The sequence below is a fragment of the Passer domesticus genome, chromosome 1, assembly GCF_036417665.1.
Source record: "Passer domesticus isolate bPasDom1 chromosome 1, bPasDom1.hap1, whole genome shotgun sequence".
NCBI lineage: Eukaryota > Metazoa > Chordata > Aves > Passeriformes > Passeridae > Passer > Passer domesticus.
This window is the reverse complement of record NC_087474.1, coordinates 49,548,896-49,566,347: the sequence shown is the minus strand read 5'-3', so window position 1 is coordinate 49,566,347 and position 17,452 is coordinate 49,548,896. Positions and strand designations below refer to the sequence as shown.

General features: G+C 33.6%; 1 protein-coding gene across 2 annotated transcripts in view; it reads left to right on the top strand.

The window, feature by feature from the left end:
- The window catches only part of CNTNAP2 (contactin associated protein 2), a 1,014,456-nt gene that overhangs the window by 431,318 nt on the left and 565,686 nt on the right, over positions 1–17,452 (top strand). For both annotated transcript variants that reach the window (XM_064419448.1, XM_064419458.1), the window contains one exon: positions 12,093–12,240. In XM_064419448.1, the coding sequence (XP_064275518.1) occupies positions 12,093–12,240 (148 nt within the window). The remainder of the gene's footprint in view (positions 1–12,092; positions 12,241–17,452) is intronic.

The window sequence follows — 17,452 nt, the reverse complement described above, 5'->3', positions numbered from 1 at the left end:
ATAATCAGAAACCTTTTGGTAATCCTGTTTTGAATCTTGGTATTTAAGTCAGTGACATGACAGCAGAATGAATTCCACAAAAATTGAATGATAAACCATGCTGTTATTTTATCCGGATTTTTCACATCCATTGTGGGAAGGGAGGAGGGAAGCTAGTGGCTTTAAAAGAAAGCCTGTAAAGGTTTTGGAAGTCAGGTCCTGTTGTCATTTTGTAAGCTATCCCAGACAAATTACAGATTTTGCTTAATTGCCAGGAAATTATTTGAATGTTATAGGAACAGAGTGAGTATTTTCTCCCTAGTTTGCCAGGTTCTTAAAAAGAAGTTATGCATAATAATGCACTATTCTTCGATACAGAGCAAAAGACGTAATAAGATCCAGTGACTGGATGAAAAAAACAAGTAGAAATAATGCATATATTTAACACTGAATATAAGTATGGAAAAGCTTCTGTAGGGGTGTGATAAATTTTATTTTTTTTATCACTTTCAGTTTTGGAATCAAGACAGGATAACTGCATGAATGACACACTACAGCCCTGACTGTGAACTCGTTAACTGAGCTATTGCGTAGGAGTTGGCATTGTGTCTACTAACTCCAGAATAGACTATCGTAATGCTCTACTCTGGCCACCAAAGTCAATAAATCTCTTTGGTTTTTGGGGTTTTTTTGGGGTTTTTTGGGTTTTTTTTGGGGGTTTTTTTGGGTTTTTTTTTTTTGGTTGTTGTTTTGTTTGGGTTTTTTTGTTTTTCTTTTTCATTATTTAATTATTTTTATTATTTGGGTGAGCAGGGATGTAAAAATCAGTGAATGGACTGGTTTTGTTTTTAAAGAATCAGTGAATAAATAAGAGCTAATTAATTCTCAACAAACACTTCCAAGAGAATTATCTCTGTCTTACAGGCAGAATGAGTTTCAGAGGCATTGGGATGTCAGCCTCAGTTCACACAGTAAGTAAGCAGCGAACACAACTGCCAGCAGTAATTCCTGACTGCTGTGCTTATGCTATTACAAGTATTTACAGAGTTTTATCAAATGTCTGTAAAGGCATTTCCTGCAGGTGCTTTCTGTGATCCTGTAGAGAAACAGAGTAACATTATGATGGCCTCTTTCATCTTAAGAGCTCCAAATTCGTTCTGAGCACTTGCAAGCATGTTTTCAAAATACTCTCAGGCTGTAACTAAATAAGTCTAGAGGTCGGAGAAAGGGAAAGATAGGGAGATCCTGGTACCTTTGTCTTTCCACTCCTCATTCCTATAAATATCCACAAAAGGATGTTTTTAGTTTCTCTTGTATTAGTTTTAGAGAAAGGGATATAACAGATTAATAGCAACAAGGTAATGGTGTCTTCCCTCTGCTAAAGCTGGTGATGCTACAACACTTTCCCGTACTGGAAAACAGCAGTGTCAGTGTGACGTAGCTTCAGAAAAAAAAAATTGTACAGATTCACTGAGTATCTGCCAGCCTTTTCTTGATCAATTTGAGCTTTTGCATAGGAACAGAACCACAAACACCTTCTCTGTGCTGTAGCAAATCTTTGTCACAGGCACTCAGAATCATGCAAGATAAGTATTGCACCTAAGCAATGGAAATCTTTGTACATGAGAAAATCCACCTTCTCCTTTTATATGAGTAGTAAGACACATGAAGATGTTAATAACAATGTTGCTCTACTGACATCTAACTCTTTTAAGTTAGTGTCCGAGGAGGCTGTCGATTCTGCTAAGTGGTAGAAAAAAGTACAATGAAGTTATGCTAAACTCAAAATGTCACTGCCTCCTTGGCCAGGGAAGCAGGTATTGTGGCTGCCAAAAATAAATAAACCAGAAATATCTGAGTCAGATAAAATTGCCAGTTCTTGCGCACACGACTAATAATCGACTCAAATGTTCAATCCCCTAAGATTGATAGCACAGCTTAAATTTAGGGAGTCTCTGTTGAAAGAAAATTAGGCCTTTACATCACTTTACTACTTGTTTAATGAATTGCAAGGAAAGAAGTGGACAGGTGATCAAAATTTTAAAACCCTTCCCTCTTTCAGTTATTGATTTCAAACTAGATTTACATTTGGTGATTATTAAACAGGGTTTTGATTTATGGACATCCTCCTTTTTTAGATGCTTACAGCCATTTGAAGCCATTTCAGCTAAAAGATGTCCATACAGTTACCTTTGGAGTAGTAGTTGAGGCAAACCTGAACAAAACAACAACATATGGAAATTCTAGATGCATATTATCTCTGCAAAAGGGAAAAGTAAAACTTCTGAAAAGTTTTGCAAAGTTGCAAAAGAGAGAATGGGATGAAATCAAATTACACACTTTAAAGCAAAAATAGGACCTTCAGTATTTCTTATTCCATTTTGGTCTCTTTTGTTAAGACATCTAACAGTTTACTAAGTTCACAGGGTTTTCAAATCAAAGATTACTTCTTACTCTGAACTTCTCATATAGATACTACACACTTTTTATATGAAGATTGAGAATGGACTTGAGCAGAAACACAAGAATTCTGCATTTCTCCCAAAATTCTTTCAGTCATGCTCATCTTAGCATGAAAAAAGAGAAAAGAAAAAAAAATCCCTGAAGAAAGAGGTAGCTTCTGACAATTCATATATTTCTTTCCACATTCCTTTGTAAAATATTCTTGTGGCTTTTTTGGTATCATTTCAAAAAGCCAAGTGGTTAAAACTGTCCTTATGTCCCTAGAAAGATGAGCAACTATTGAATTCAAGTTGAAGGACAAGCTGGCATGTTTGAAGCCTGTCACACACTGTAATTCTGCCTTTGGGGATTTCTTAGTAATATTCTTTTGATCAGTTTGAAAGGACTGTTCTGAGGAATCCTACTCCAGGTATTCTTCCTGAGACAAGAATTTTATGTTTGCTTGCATTCCATTTTGCTTATGATTCTCTTTTAGACTTCCACTGAGTTTTAGAAAGGATCTACACATTTTTCATTGATGTTTCTCATAGTTACATTTTGGTTGCAGTTTTTTTCTCTTGTCATGGTTCACAGACCAGAAGGCTCTAAATTTGTGAATCTTCTTCGGGAAGATCTTAATGAAGATGGTGATTTTTACAGTATGGGCTCTGCCTAGGTTAAACAGGAGGAAAGGAAAGGAAAATGATTAGTGAGGTTTTGTGTCATAGTTGACATTGATAGCTGCATCACCCTTTGGAATTCTTAACTTTAATGTATGTGAAATATTTTAGATAAGTTACTTTTATTTTCTTTCATCTTGACATATTATGAGAGTACTGTAGCTACAGCCAGAAACTGAAACATGTTAGTGTTAGATGGCAATAGTGCTATTTTCCCTTTTTCTTCTTTAGTAACTTTTTGCTAAATCTTGGCTTAATATATGTGAACTTCATTTATTTAATAAACTTTGCAACTTGGAAGCATGCAAAAACAAAACAAAATGTTCAAAATTATTTCTAATGCATCATTTTTATGTTTCTATAATTATAAATCAATTTGGAAGTGTTTTAATATTATTCAAGGACAGCTGAAACATGTATAAAGACAGCTTATTGGCTTTTTTTAATCTAGTTTTACTTCCCATTACTGGGAAGCTTATCTGAATTGTGAAGAATATAAGTGCTATTTGCAATTAACTAAAATCCCAGAATTAAATAGATACTGAAAGTATAAAAGAAAAGCACCTGTTTATTTAAATTTTGTGTTCAGAGTTTATTTTATCTCAGTATACAATATTAACTTTATATATGAAGCAATTAATACAGAATAACCAGACTTTATTCTTCACTGATTGGTTTACAATTGTATTCTTGCAACTATTTCAGATATACAAAGTTTTATTTCAGTTATTTTTTGCATGCTAACAGACTAGTCAGAATTGGAATGATCTGGAAAACAGTCTCTGGACTCTTCTGCAAATGAAACATAGCAATGAAAACTATTCATAACTGAGAAAAGTTTATCTTAAATATTAACCATCCTCATTTACATATGGCTCAAAATAAATGACTGTAAAACCAGCAAGTGCAGTAACTTTTATTTATAGTTATAAACTGAAGTCACAAATTAGTATTTTCTATTATGAGCAACGATTGCTGTTTAGATTGATATTTAACTAATTAAGAGCTAAAAAGCTTTCTGTAGTTACTATGTCCTTACTGAAGACAGATGATTCTCAACAATATTTAAAACATATTTTGACTTTGTACTTTTTCCTGTAGGGTGTTTTAGTTGTTTAATCAGAAGCACTAAATCAGGGGTGTGGAATGACACTGCTGAGTTAGTGCTTTCCTCTCCTAAGTGCGCCCTGTGGCAAAAGACTCAACAGTTTGGGTGGCCAGTAACCCATTAGAGTAGAGGGGCTGTGCAGAAGTGATACAAGAAGCTTTGAGACAAGAGTGATGCAAAGGAGTACTGCTCTGAAAATTACTAAAAAGCTACTTTAAAATCATCAAAGTGTGCAAAAATTTCTAAATACATCAGTAATAGAAAGGGAAAGAAAACAAGGACTTCTCTGAGTTCCTCTGTGTTTGTTCCTCTCTTCTCAAGGTGAGAGTTCCTGTTACTGCTGAGCTCTGTGGACCAGCACCCAGTAATCAGAGAGCTGTTACTATTATTATTTCAGTAATGATTGCAATTGCACTTAGATGTTTTACAAACACATTCTTCCTGTCTCTCATTCTACAGAAATGCAGCAGAAGTAATTTTTTGTGTATTAATGAATAAAATCTCAGAATTTCTGTTGAGAAAAGCAGGTTTTATCCTGTCTGTACAACCATTTCACACTGATTTTTTGTATTCTTTTTCTTTTAACATGAACCAGTCAGTGGGCAACTTTTTGGAACTAAGGTGTTGATCACATTCTTTATTTTGTAGAATGCATTTATATTGGACCCAGAAAAATTTTTATTACACTGTGCAGCAACTGAAGAGTGGCAAGATTTTAATTTAGTTCTTATTTCCCACTTTGCTTCACTGACCACAAAAGGCTCAGCTTTCTAATTCAGACACCCATGTGAATACTTGACAAAGAAGTTAATAAGAATTATTTTATTTTTACAACACCATAAAATAATTTAATTTTACTCCATATTTTATATGTGGAACAGAGACAGTGAAAGATTAAGTCAAAAACTACCTAATAATTTTGTGTCTCCCTGGAACTATACTAAGTGCCACAGAAATTTTTTTTGCAGCTTTGTTGTCTAGTGTCACATAGGAGCTGTCACAAAGAGAATCCAGCACTTGTGCTGTTGAGCACTCTCTACCTGTTAATTTCATGGAAGATGGCCCATTCCCATTTGGCAGTCCACAGGCATGGACATTGTGTACCTCATTCTCTCATGCAAATGAAGGATCTATCTTAAAGATAAAAGTCTTATTCATCAGGAAACCCCATGCTGCTCCTGGAGTGGGTCCTGCAGTGTCTAAGTGTTAAAATCTGTATAGTTTGTTTAAGACTAAGTGCAAGAAAATGACTACTTCCCAATGTGTTCAGAAGCTTTTACTAATAATGTAATCAGTTGATCTTAACAACAAAGATGGAATGTTTTTCAGTGGTGAGAAGGTTATATTTTCCTCAATTTAAATCAAAGTGTAAACGCTGGATACTGAATCTTGGCAACAAATTGCAAAAGACTAGGAAAGGCTTCCACTGGCAAAATTTTCCATGTGAAGCTCATGTGTTCTTCCTCGTGAATTTAGATATAGTTAAAAATGAAAAAAACAAACAAATGACCTCAAGATATTTCAGCCTCAGTTGTTTAGTGTATCAGGATGAATAATCACAATTTTCTCTCTGGGAACTCTATGAATCTCTGGAGAATTAATAGCAGGTAATTATGTACATAAATTAATATCAAAATAATATTCAGGAATTTATTAAGACTCTGCAGGAAACATAACTTCTACTAGCAGTGTTGACTTTACAACCCTAATTATATTTTAATAATTTTTTTGTGTACAGCTTAGGTTTAAAAGAATTTTAGGATTGTTTCCATTTTATGTCAAGTGGAACAGAACCTATGTGGTTCAGCGTAAGGGATGAAATTTCTTCTTCATTATACAAGTTAGAAAATAATTTAGGAGCTTTGTTAATATCTGTTTTAGAAATTTTGCATGTTATGTTTGGTGTTTTCACCAAAAAGGGAAGAATATCTTTGCCACTGAGATATTTCACACATCTCTAGAATAGTGTATTCAATTTCAGGATGCAGAGAAATGTGACACTGTCAGTGCCTTTGCTGTGATGTTGTGATGTCCCATAAAGTAAAATTTAACAGCATCCATATGTCTGTGTCCCTTGTTCATGAGTCTAAAGGTCAAGGGAAGAGGGTTATTAAATGGAGTTCTGGGTAAAAGAAAAACAAGCAAAACCCTTCAGTATGTACACAAGTGCATTGTCAGATATCCTGAATCAAGTATTCCAATAATACAAAGTCAACAAAGGGTTTCTGTCCAGTGCTTAAAAGAAGTCAGTTTCCCTAGCAAAATTCAGATAATTTGGTGATATTTCTGTGCATAAATAAAGGATGCACAATTGTACGTAGAAGTAAGAGAAAAGCACTTAATTCTTGTGTTTGGGATTTATGAGCAAGATGGATAGGGAGTTCTTCATTTGTTTAGGCTTCATTACTCAAAGTAAATTAAACAATGGTAATATCCTACAACAGTGCCATCCAGTTACTAAGTCACATTCTGGGTGCAGTAGTTGGGAGGGTGTGGGGATTTTTGGTTTGTGTTTGTTTGTTTGTTTGTGTATAGGAGTTTCATTTGTTTCTGGTTTTAAAAGAAAAACTGCAAACATCAATATATTAAAACTCACAGATTTGATAATGAAGCTCATATTTGTAATTTTTCTTTCAAGTATCTAACATTATGATCAGGTATCATATCATACTCTTTAATTTTCTGTCTTTAAGTTTTAAAAATATTTTCTAGGAATATTATACAGAACTGAATCCTTACAAGTTATCTATGAATAAAAAATTACAATATTCCTTAAAATTTTATGAAAATTAGAAATTTCTGGAGATTTTTGTTAAGATACCGAAAAAGCAAAGTTCCAGTAGAGGAGATTGAGTTCTTTTTGAATAAAAGATGCTGTAAAATGTTGATGTATTTTTTTAATAAAGATCAATAATGTTATGTTGCTAAATCATTTTGAGTTTTTTTTGAAATGTGGAAGGCTAAAAGGCAGCAAATAAGCTTTTGGCTTTAGTCATTGCATGTTAGGATAATTCCATTATATTATTCATTAAATTATGATTAATACATGGTTAGAATATGTTTTCAGCATACAAAGAGAGAATTTGATCTTGAAAGTAAACTTCCTAGGGATCAGTAGAGAATATAGAGGTGTAAGGTGAACAAAAAGATGGATGTGATTAAAAGATGCTAAGAAAGGTTTTTGAGCATAGGACAAAAAAAAGTGTACTCAGTTCTAGTGAAAGCCTGCAAGTAGATGTTCCTTACTTTGAGTATGTGAGTTGTTTTCCAGAAATTTTTAGCACTACACACATAACATTTGGGTTATATATATATATATATATATATATATATATATATATATATATATATATATGTATGTATGTATACACACATTTACATAAAAGAGAGAAATAAGAGAGCAATGTGGTTAAGAGAAGTATATGGATAGCCACTGAAATTGGGATTTAGTGCTAGCACTGATAATAAATCAAGATCATATGAGCTCACCTCATATAATGCTCATCTTCAGCATTATAATGTTTAGTTGATCCCATTTGTTGTTAATCATGAGCCCTTAGGAGCTCTGGTCATATTATAACCACAAATCTCAAAGATGAAATTCAGCACCTGGTGAATCATTTGAGGATTGCGTCATTTGGGATAAGGGAAATACCTGCTATAGCTTTTAATTACTTTTAGATACTTTTTTTTTCCTATTCAAATGCACTTCTCTGTGAGGTGATTTTGCAGGATGCTGTAGAAATATTGTTTTGCTTTGAACATGTTTGTTTTTAGGGAAAGAGTAGAATATGCAAATTGTAGTGTTACTAATTGTGCTATTCAATGGAGAGAATGCAAAAATGTTTCTTCAAGTAAAAGTAAAAGATTACTGCTTCCTATGACTTATTTTTACTCCCCACAGTACAGCAGCCTGTCAAAACTGAGCTAAAATGTAGATCTGTTACTTTCTGATTTTTTTCTTTATTTTCCGTTTTCTTTATTTACTTTCTTCCTGCAACCTGTTTTCCTACCATATCTGTTTTATACCTTTTCTTTTCCTTCTTCTTGAAGTTAATCTCATACATTCTCCTTTACCCAGTCTTCTTATTCTTGCTGTTTGTAGTTTGCATGACACAGTTGGGCTGGGTTTTCATAGGTATTAATCAAATCTTCACCAGCAAAAAGGAATTGGTGAAGTTCAGGTTTTGTCTTTTTTTCTTAAAAGTCCAAGTAGTAAAGTATGAACAAATTTGTTAAACATCTTGTCTTCTCTGAAATCTGTTAAACATCTTGTCTTCTCTGAAATCTGTTGCGGATTTCAGTCAGCTTGTGCAGAGCCAATTCATGATGTGAATTATTCTATGGCCCTTGAATTTGATCTGCCCTGCAGTGCCAAACATCATTCCACTGCACTGCTGGTGGAGAACTTCCAGTACCTAGCCAGCCCTGCTCTGCTCACTGATGGTCCAGATTCCTGAAAACTCAAGTGTAAAACAGTTCCCAGATTTTCAATTTTTTGTGCACTCAGAGGGCTGGCAGCCATAATAAAAACTGTCAACATCTCACTTTTGTAATCCTGTTAATTTTTGAAAAAAATTATTTGGTTTGGAATTTGGGGGTTTTTCTATAAAATAAAAAATTCAAGGATTAGTCAGCTCCATGCTTAGCTCACTTTGGAGTCACAAAGAAAACCCCAGTTATGTTTCCTGAAGACGTTTTCTGCCTGCCTGTGGATGTTTCCATATTTTATAATGGTACTTCTATTTCCTATTTCTGCCATTTATAGAGCTATAGTACCAGTGAACACAGACTCTGTACTGTTTTAACTATTGCAGTGTCAAAATAAAGCTGGAAGCATAGACTTTTTTTTTTCAGAAATTCAGAGACATAAATTATTTCTTGCTTTGATAAAAAGGCAAAAAATAACTATCAAGAGTATAACAGTGAGCAAAAAATCAAAGTGGTGAAAAAAGTACTAGTAATTAAAGAAAGCTATGAAAAAAAATTAGTAGTTCCTCATTTAGGAAAAGAAATATCATTCTCCTGTTCCATGCACTGCCCTATTTTTACATCATCCTAGAAAGAGCCTACACTGAAGCAATTTTCGTACTCGTCTCTGAATAGATAATTAATTTGGATAGAGAATTCTTCACCTGAATTAAGTGAGGTGAAGAATTAATTTTCCCCTTAACTAAGTTAGATTCTCTGGTATGTAGGTGATGATGTTTTTCAATGAAATATGGGATGCTTCACAGAGAGCCGAGAGATTGCAAATATCTTTTTGTTTATCCGGTTGAGGATCTAACCACCATCCTTCCAGTATTTTACTCTTTGGTTAAAATATGAAAGTGTCCACTTTTGTTCACCTAACATTTCAGGCATTTCTGTGCCTCTTTATTTCAGAGATAAATTCTTTAATGCTGAAAATTTTTTTTTGACCCTTTATTGTAGAAAGCATTTTCTCAAAAGGAGATTTTGTAATGTTCTTTCTTTGTCCATAGAATTGAGTACTGCAAAATGATTGCAAACTGTCTTATTCCTAACAGGAAGTTAGGAACATTTTGGCCACTTCTACTTACATGCTACTGTTAAGCTGTGTGCTATTTCATTACAATACTTATGTGAATTTATAATTTAGCTCTACAATTTTTAATTATTGATTAGAATGTAGTTGTTCTTTAATTACAGGATAGTACAGGATAAAAAATTGAGTCTGAATCTTAACTTTACCTAGCTTTGCTTCCAAGATTTCCAAACCCTTACCTTCACTTTTCTCCAGGTTCTTTAGTTGTGCAAAGATAATTAAACTGAATGTCTCTCCAGTGTCCCCATGTACAGTGGGGTGGCTGAAGCAGTGGGGTGGATAAAGCCAAAGTGAAATTTTAAAATCACACAATTTTTCCTGCAAACTCTGCTGAATTACTGATTATTTATTTAATTTATTAATTTTAAACTGTATTAGTTGGCCTGCTAAAATATGTTATCTGTCCTATAAACCTGCTCTGGTAAAGTTTGAAAATTATTTGGAGCTAAACAGAGTTTCCTCTTAAGGAGTGACAAAAATCTTGTTGAATATGTTTGAAAGCTACATTTAATATATGTTCAAAACCACTGCTTAGAAAGTATTTGGGGACTTATTTTCTTATCTTTTTTTGTTCATATTCTGTTGCTGTCCTGTGGAGCATTCCCTTTGAGAAAAGTGGTTGTGGCTAATAACATTCCCAGTCTTTTTGCTGCAATGTGAGCTGAAATATAAAGTGGTTTACAGAAGTCAGTATCCAATACACACAGAGAAATGGTTTATAGAACAAAGAATTTTGGAGTTGGGCTCATGAGACAGTATTTTACAGATAAGTGAGGCATTTTGGTCATTTCCCCAGTTTGGGTTACAGAAAAAGCATGATATCTGGCAATAATATTTAAGTGACTTCATGAGATTAATAATCTGAAAAACTTGTCTAATTTATATAGGTATTTGCATTTTTTTTTCTGAAAAAAATGGTTTTACAAAGAGGCTTCTTATTGTAAAACTCTTTTTTTTTTTTTAGCCAGAGATTCACTCCCTGTTATATAAAAAAAAAATCATCTTCTGTTATTGTGGGTCTAAATTATACTTTTAAATCCTATTTGCAAGAAAAGAAGATTTTACATTGTGCATAATTCGCAAGGTCCTGTAAATTGATTTTTCACTCTTGCAATAATAGATTTTGGCCTGGTATTTGCATTCTACACAAAGCATGTATTACTGTTTCCCATTTATTTAAATGAAGGCTGTGTTTAAAAGATACTCTTCTGCTGGAGACTAAATGGAATGTGTTTTATTAATCTGGGACTCCCTTATTCTCTGTTGACTATGTTTATGCATTCAGCAGAGGTTACTGATTCATATAGCAATAGGAACCCTTGAAATGCCAGGTACCTGCTGGGATCAGCTCTCTTTCTGACAAAGGACTGGTAAAGCATAAGTCAGGGTAAAAAGTTTGGAGAGCTATAGAAAATACTTTTGATTTTGAGAAATTTTTTCATCTATAATTTAATTAAATTATGTAGAAAATATCATGTTTTCCTATATTCAGCTTCCTCTGACCATAACACTTCTAGGAAATTTAAAAAAGGTATGAATAAACTCTAACCCAAACAACTAGCAAACCTACATTTAGTAGGGTTTTGATAAGATTATACCAAGTATCATAAAATTAAAACATTTCCAAATGGAATTTACTCTTGAACTATGGAGCATTATCTTGCAGACTCAGTAAAACATACATTTTTAAAGGAATCAAAATTTTTATTCCCTTCATGAAGTTCTTTGATTCCTAGAACAAGATTAAGAAAGCAGGCAGCTGCTCAGCAGGATGTTTTGTCATTGTTCAGTGTATCCTTCCCTTGTCTTCTCTTCAGCTCAGAAGAGAGGACTGTTTATTTCCTTATAGCACCCAAATATAGAAGTACTTCAAAGACACCAATTAATAGCTCTTACTAACTTGTTTATGAAGTGAGGAGTGCCATCATCATTGTTTAACACATCAGTAGTTGCAGCACAAAAAAATTAACATGTTTTAATTTTGTGTATCCACCAATGAATGGATCCTGTGCATTTTCCTTACATCTACCACTACCTGGGTCTACTATGCATGGTACAAGATAATTCTTCTTCTAAGATATATTTTTTGAATAACTAGTGTCTCAGTATGTAATTAGCTACTCCTACAACTGTAAGCAAAAGACCATCTTAAATTTTATCTCTTTCAATATTTTGATGATTATAGTTTGCAATAGTAGTCCTTATTATTTGGTTTTTTGTTCCATTATTGATACTTATTATAGGATTTGATATATGTTTCTTCAGATGCCAACCATATAGGCACTAAAACTGGTATTTTTTTCCTTCTTTCCCTTAGGCATTTCCTGGAAATACAAATTCTGACAGTGTGGTCCGGCATGATCTACAACATCCAGTTATTGCTCGCTATGTAAGGATAGTTCCTTTGGACTGGAATGGAGAGGGCCAAATTGGGTTAAGAATTGAAGTCTACGGTTGCTCCTACTGTAAGTTTTTCCATGATGATCCTTTTTTTTTTTTTCTCCCTTAAGTAAAAACTCACTTCAAATTTTGGATTAAATTCGAATGTCAAAGACTTTGGCAATCCTGACCTTGGGTCAAGGATTGATAGCTGTGTTACCTAGGGCTTCGTGAAATATCTGTTGGAACTTTAATTCTGAGTTGATAGTTTGTTTTTCTCTGGAAGATGCAACATTGGAATTTGCAATAGTGCTTTGAAATTGCTCCTTTTCATCTTCATGGTTTTTGTTGTAGAAGGCTTTGGCTATTGTATAGGTTTGATTGGGACATTTGAGGAATAGATCATGTTCAAAAAAATGTCATGCTGGTTCTTGAGAGATAAAATGGAAACAGGATATAATTTATTGCCTGGTGCGAGAGATAAAATCAAAGCAGTAAATAAGAATTCTATCAGAATAGCTCAGATTGTCTAAATATCTGACACATTTGTCTGAGATATTTCCTTAAGTATTTGAATGTGACTTCAGCATTTCTTCAGAAATTTGGGTGAGCAACAGTACAAGTGCTACCATAGCTAAGAGCAGAACTGATAATGCTTTAATAAATCATGCTGTTCCTTCAATTCAATCCAGCCAGCGCTTAAGTCATCAAACCTGCAAAACTGAGTTTATGATATGCTATTTCTATGTACTTTTTAGGCAGTATCTTGGATTTGTTGGTATTTTAGCTGTAAGATATTATTTGAGATTTTTCTTTTAATAACCAGACTTTAGAATAAAATGTGGAAGACTCATCACTGACTTCCTTGGGTGACATAAGTTGTTTTTGCCATCCTGACTAGCAAAAACAGCTGTAATTTCACTTGGTTTGGTTTTTTTTTTTGTTTGTTTGTTTGTTTTTGTTTTTTTGTTTTTTGTTGGTTTTTTTTTTTTTTATTAGATAGTCAAAAGACTCCATACTTTCATTCAACACCAATGGAACCATGAGGAATAGAGTTTTGATATTATTTTTCTTATTTCCATACAGTAAATGTTTTAAAACTGTGTATTGAATCACAGAGAATTTCTCAACAGCTGGAACTTAGTTGAAAAATCAAATCAAACTTGCTATGGTATTGGTGCTCCTACACTGGGAATACACATGGTTGTTACAAATATTTGCAAAAATACCAGAGCAGAACCTATTGCACTAAGACAAAACGTAATGGTTTTAAACTAACAGCGGGTCAACTTAGATTAGATATAAGGAAGACGTTTTTTACCATAAGGGTTCTAGAACACTCTAATGCTTTACCCACAGAGGTGGTGGATGCTCCATCCTTGGAAACATTTAAACTCAGGTTGACTGGAGCTCTGAGGAACCTGCTCTAGTTGAAGACATCTCAGATTATTGCAGATGGATTGTACAAGATGGCCTTTAAAGGTCCCTTCCAACCCAAACTGTTTCATGTTTCTGTGATATCTGTTGCCAGAGGAACTGTAGGTTATTCTAAAGTTAATTCTTACTCAAAGAGAATTGAGCTTCTGAAGTTTTAAGCACAACTCTGATTATTTAATACATGGCTCTTAATAAACAAGTGTTTACCATCATACTGCTAAAATGTTTTACGTGCTCTTTTAAGTACACCAAACACTACAGCATGGTTAATTTTCCATCATAAAAAATACTTGCTTCTAAGTATACCTCCTTGCTTGTACATCAAATATAAATTCAGGCATTTGATACAAAAAAACAGTGCCTAGTTTACTGTCAAATATAGCTCTCTTTAACAGAATAAAATGTAGCAGAATCAAACAAGAAACTCCACGACATTTACTGCAATATTTACACATTAAAAATGTTACATTTTGATGGAATGAATAGACAAAATGCTGTAGGTCTGCAACAAGATACTTTTAGAGGTTTAAAGTAAATGTGAGAAAAAGTAAAACATGGCTTGTTGACAAAATTATTTTAGTTTGATGAAAAGTTGCTTGCTTGCTGAACTTTTGGAGGAGAAGAAGAAAGAACACAAGAACACAAAGTATGGAACTGTAAAAATACTGATACAATGTGTCTTCACAGAATAACGTGGCGATATATAATTTCATAATTTTACTGATAGTGTATTACTGGTCTGTTTGTATTAGAAATTATGTCAGTAATCACTGGAGATTTTTTTATTGTAAGATTTAAAGTAATATATTCGGGTTTTATGTGTAAAGGGACTTTTCTTTCAACATCTCTGCTACAATGAAGTGTGTTTTTTACATGCAGGAATTGGGCTGCTCCCAAAATGGTATCAGTAGAGAGCAGCAGAGTGGCTGAGAAGAAAAACTAAAAAATAATTGTATAAAGAGAGAGGAAGGCAGCCCTTTGGTATGAATACTGTAACCAGGCAGTACTGTTTACAAATTCCCAGCTTGTCTTCAAATGAATTATTTGGAGCCAGGTGTAAATGCTGAACCTTTCCATGTAGATGTGTCCTTTGGCAGAGGCCAAGTTTTTAACCTTATGATTAGAAGTGCATATATTAGCATATAAATATAAGCACTGCCATTAACCAGTGTTATTTGCAGATTAATCCTTCTGTCATTTAAGGAACTAACCATTTAGATAATCACTAATTTTAAAAGCCTGATTAACAAACAGGCTTCTACTCAAATCTGCCCCGATTTTTGGAACTATTACCTAAATAAAAGGCTGCCCAATATATCACAATTATAATTTTCCTTTCAGTTCAATAAATTAGTGTATTCTTTTAATTAGATATCTTCATATACAAAATTCAGATTTTCCCACATTGCATGGAAGGTTTAAATGGAAAGCCATGCACACTGACTGTTAAAAATCTTTCCTTGAACATTGCTGCAACCTGGTCATTGGCCTCAGACCTTTAAGAAAAATGCTTTCCTCATATTGAACTGCTTATTCAAACATCAGGTCACTAATTGCCATATTTCTGGTTCCTATTCTGTTTGTATATGTATACAAGATACACATTTAACTATTTTGTACAGGTGAAATCCATGTCCTTCCTTGCCCAGCAAATCGAGTTTAAAAAGAGGTGTGTTTTCCAGAGAGCAATTAGACTTCACATCTGTACCCTGAAGAAGTTAATAACATTACCAAACCTTCTTCTTTTAGTGCTTGTTTTCTTGAAGTCTAAAATCTTTTATTTTAAATTTCATCTCTGTATTTTGTGCAAATGAGATCTGTGGGGATATCTTCTATCAGAAATCACCAAAAAATAACTATGGCTTTACTCTACAAAAAGGTTCAGAAGGATTTTTTTTTCTTTTTCCTATAGTGGAAAATTGATTATATCTTATTTTAAAAAAATTACAATTGGGTAAAGGACTTGCTTAATAGCTACATTAATGCAGAAATTGCATGAGCAAAATAAGCTTGAAAAATCACAGCAAATAGATTATTATATAACATAGAAAACACTTTTTGGTCAATGAAACTTTCAGCTTTTATCTTAAAATTATGAATTTTGTAAATCATAAAGGGGAAGAGGGTCTTTACACTTGAAGTAACATCATACATCTAAAAGTAAGTCACAAAGAAAAAAGCAATATAACCAAAGTCAAAATATCCACTGAAGTCAGTTAAATGAAAACTGATGGCCGAATTTTATTCATGCTCTTTTGAAAATCGAGAGCAATGGCACATGACATGGATCTTCCACCATGTTCACTTGTATGAATTTTTGAGACAGGCAGCAAAGACGTGGCATCTGGAGGCCATGAAAACTACAATATAGTACTTTTACTACTGATTCCTGAAGATCATAATAAGCTCCTGCAGGATCATTGCCATATGAATAGTTCCTTTAATCTCCATCCTGTGGCAGATAAATGCCTACAAAAAAAAGGACAAAAAGCTTATTATTGCATAGACTTTGGCTATGCTTTTCAAGGTAGCTGTGAGAGGCCTTCTGGTCATGAAATCCTATGAGAGGAAAACACTCATTATACCTTTATTCATAGAGGAGTTTTTATATGGTTGTGCTGATTTTCTGGATCTAAACATCTTTTTAATGCAATTGCACATTTGATAGTAAAAATTTTCAAATTCCCAATGACTCACTTCTGAATTGTAGGATATACTTGAAAAAAACAAACACCTGGGGATGGCAGAAAGCCACGCAAATATTCAATATACTCAAGGCAGAAACAATTATAAAGGTCCATAAATGGCTGCAAGCCAAGCTGTTTACATTTACTGACCAGCTCTATTTTCTAATACTTAGGAAGCAGTGGGACTGAACAAAGGTGACATGACCTGTATTTGCAAATCTGTTCTTTTTCAGCTGTTAGCTCAATTACATCTATTGCTATGTCAAATGTAACTGTCTCCATTTTCTGATCGGTCACTCTCTCTAGAGAAGGAGGGAAAATAAAGGAAAATAGTAACCACAGTCCTGTGGTTATTCATGAAATAATGAATATTTTTATGGTGAGCATTTACTCTACAAATAGTAAAGTGAATGAAATTTTGGTCATGGAATCATGTTACAAAAACTAAAATAAAATTTGGAGGTGCTCTTAAGGGGTGAGCCAAATGAATATTTGCAAGAACTGATTAGGAAGTATTGAAGTGGTAAAACCTGTGGGCTGAACAGATCTCTTGGTTGCTGTAGTTTATCTTGTTTGCCTGTGGTGACTTTGAGTTAAAACACAGTTTATTTTGACAGTTCATTCTGCATTCAGCTATATTTAGCTGCTAGGAAATTTACGTATTTGAAATCTGCTTAGCTTGGTTTCATGCTATAGGCACTAACTAACTAATTATCCATGTCTCACTGTGCCCCATGGTTGCCATAGACACTTAAAAGAAAAAATTCTGTATTTTCCAGGATAATCTGTTGCATCCAAATACCAAAATGACTGTTTAAGGTAGATGAGAAAGCTGCTTTATTACCCTTTTGTTGAATCTTATCAAGTTTCATATGTCCAGATTCAAATGTATACCCTGAACATTTTGTTTCATCAGCACATAGCATAAAAAAGGTCCCTTGAAGTGTCATGACTCCTATTGAAAAGTATATAGTGTATTACTCCCTATGGTAAATAAAGTAGATAATAACATGTTAACACATTTATGCATACATATTTCTGCTCTTACACTTTTGGTACATGTGTGAATGTTTGCCTAAATGGTGAAGGTACTTCTGTAGTCCAGTAATCTGCATAAAATTTCCTAGCTCTTCTTGTGATATTTTATTACTTACAATAAATGTGCCACTATGTT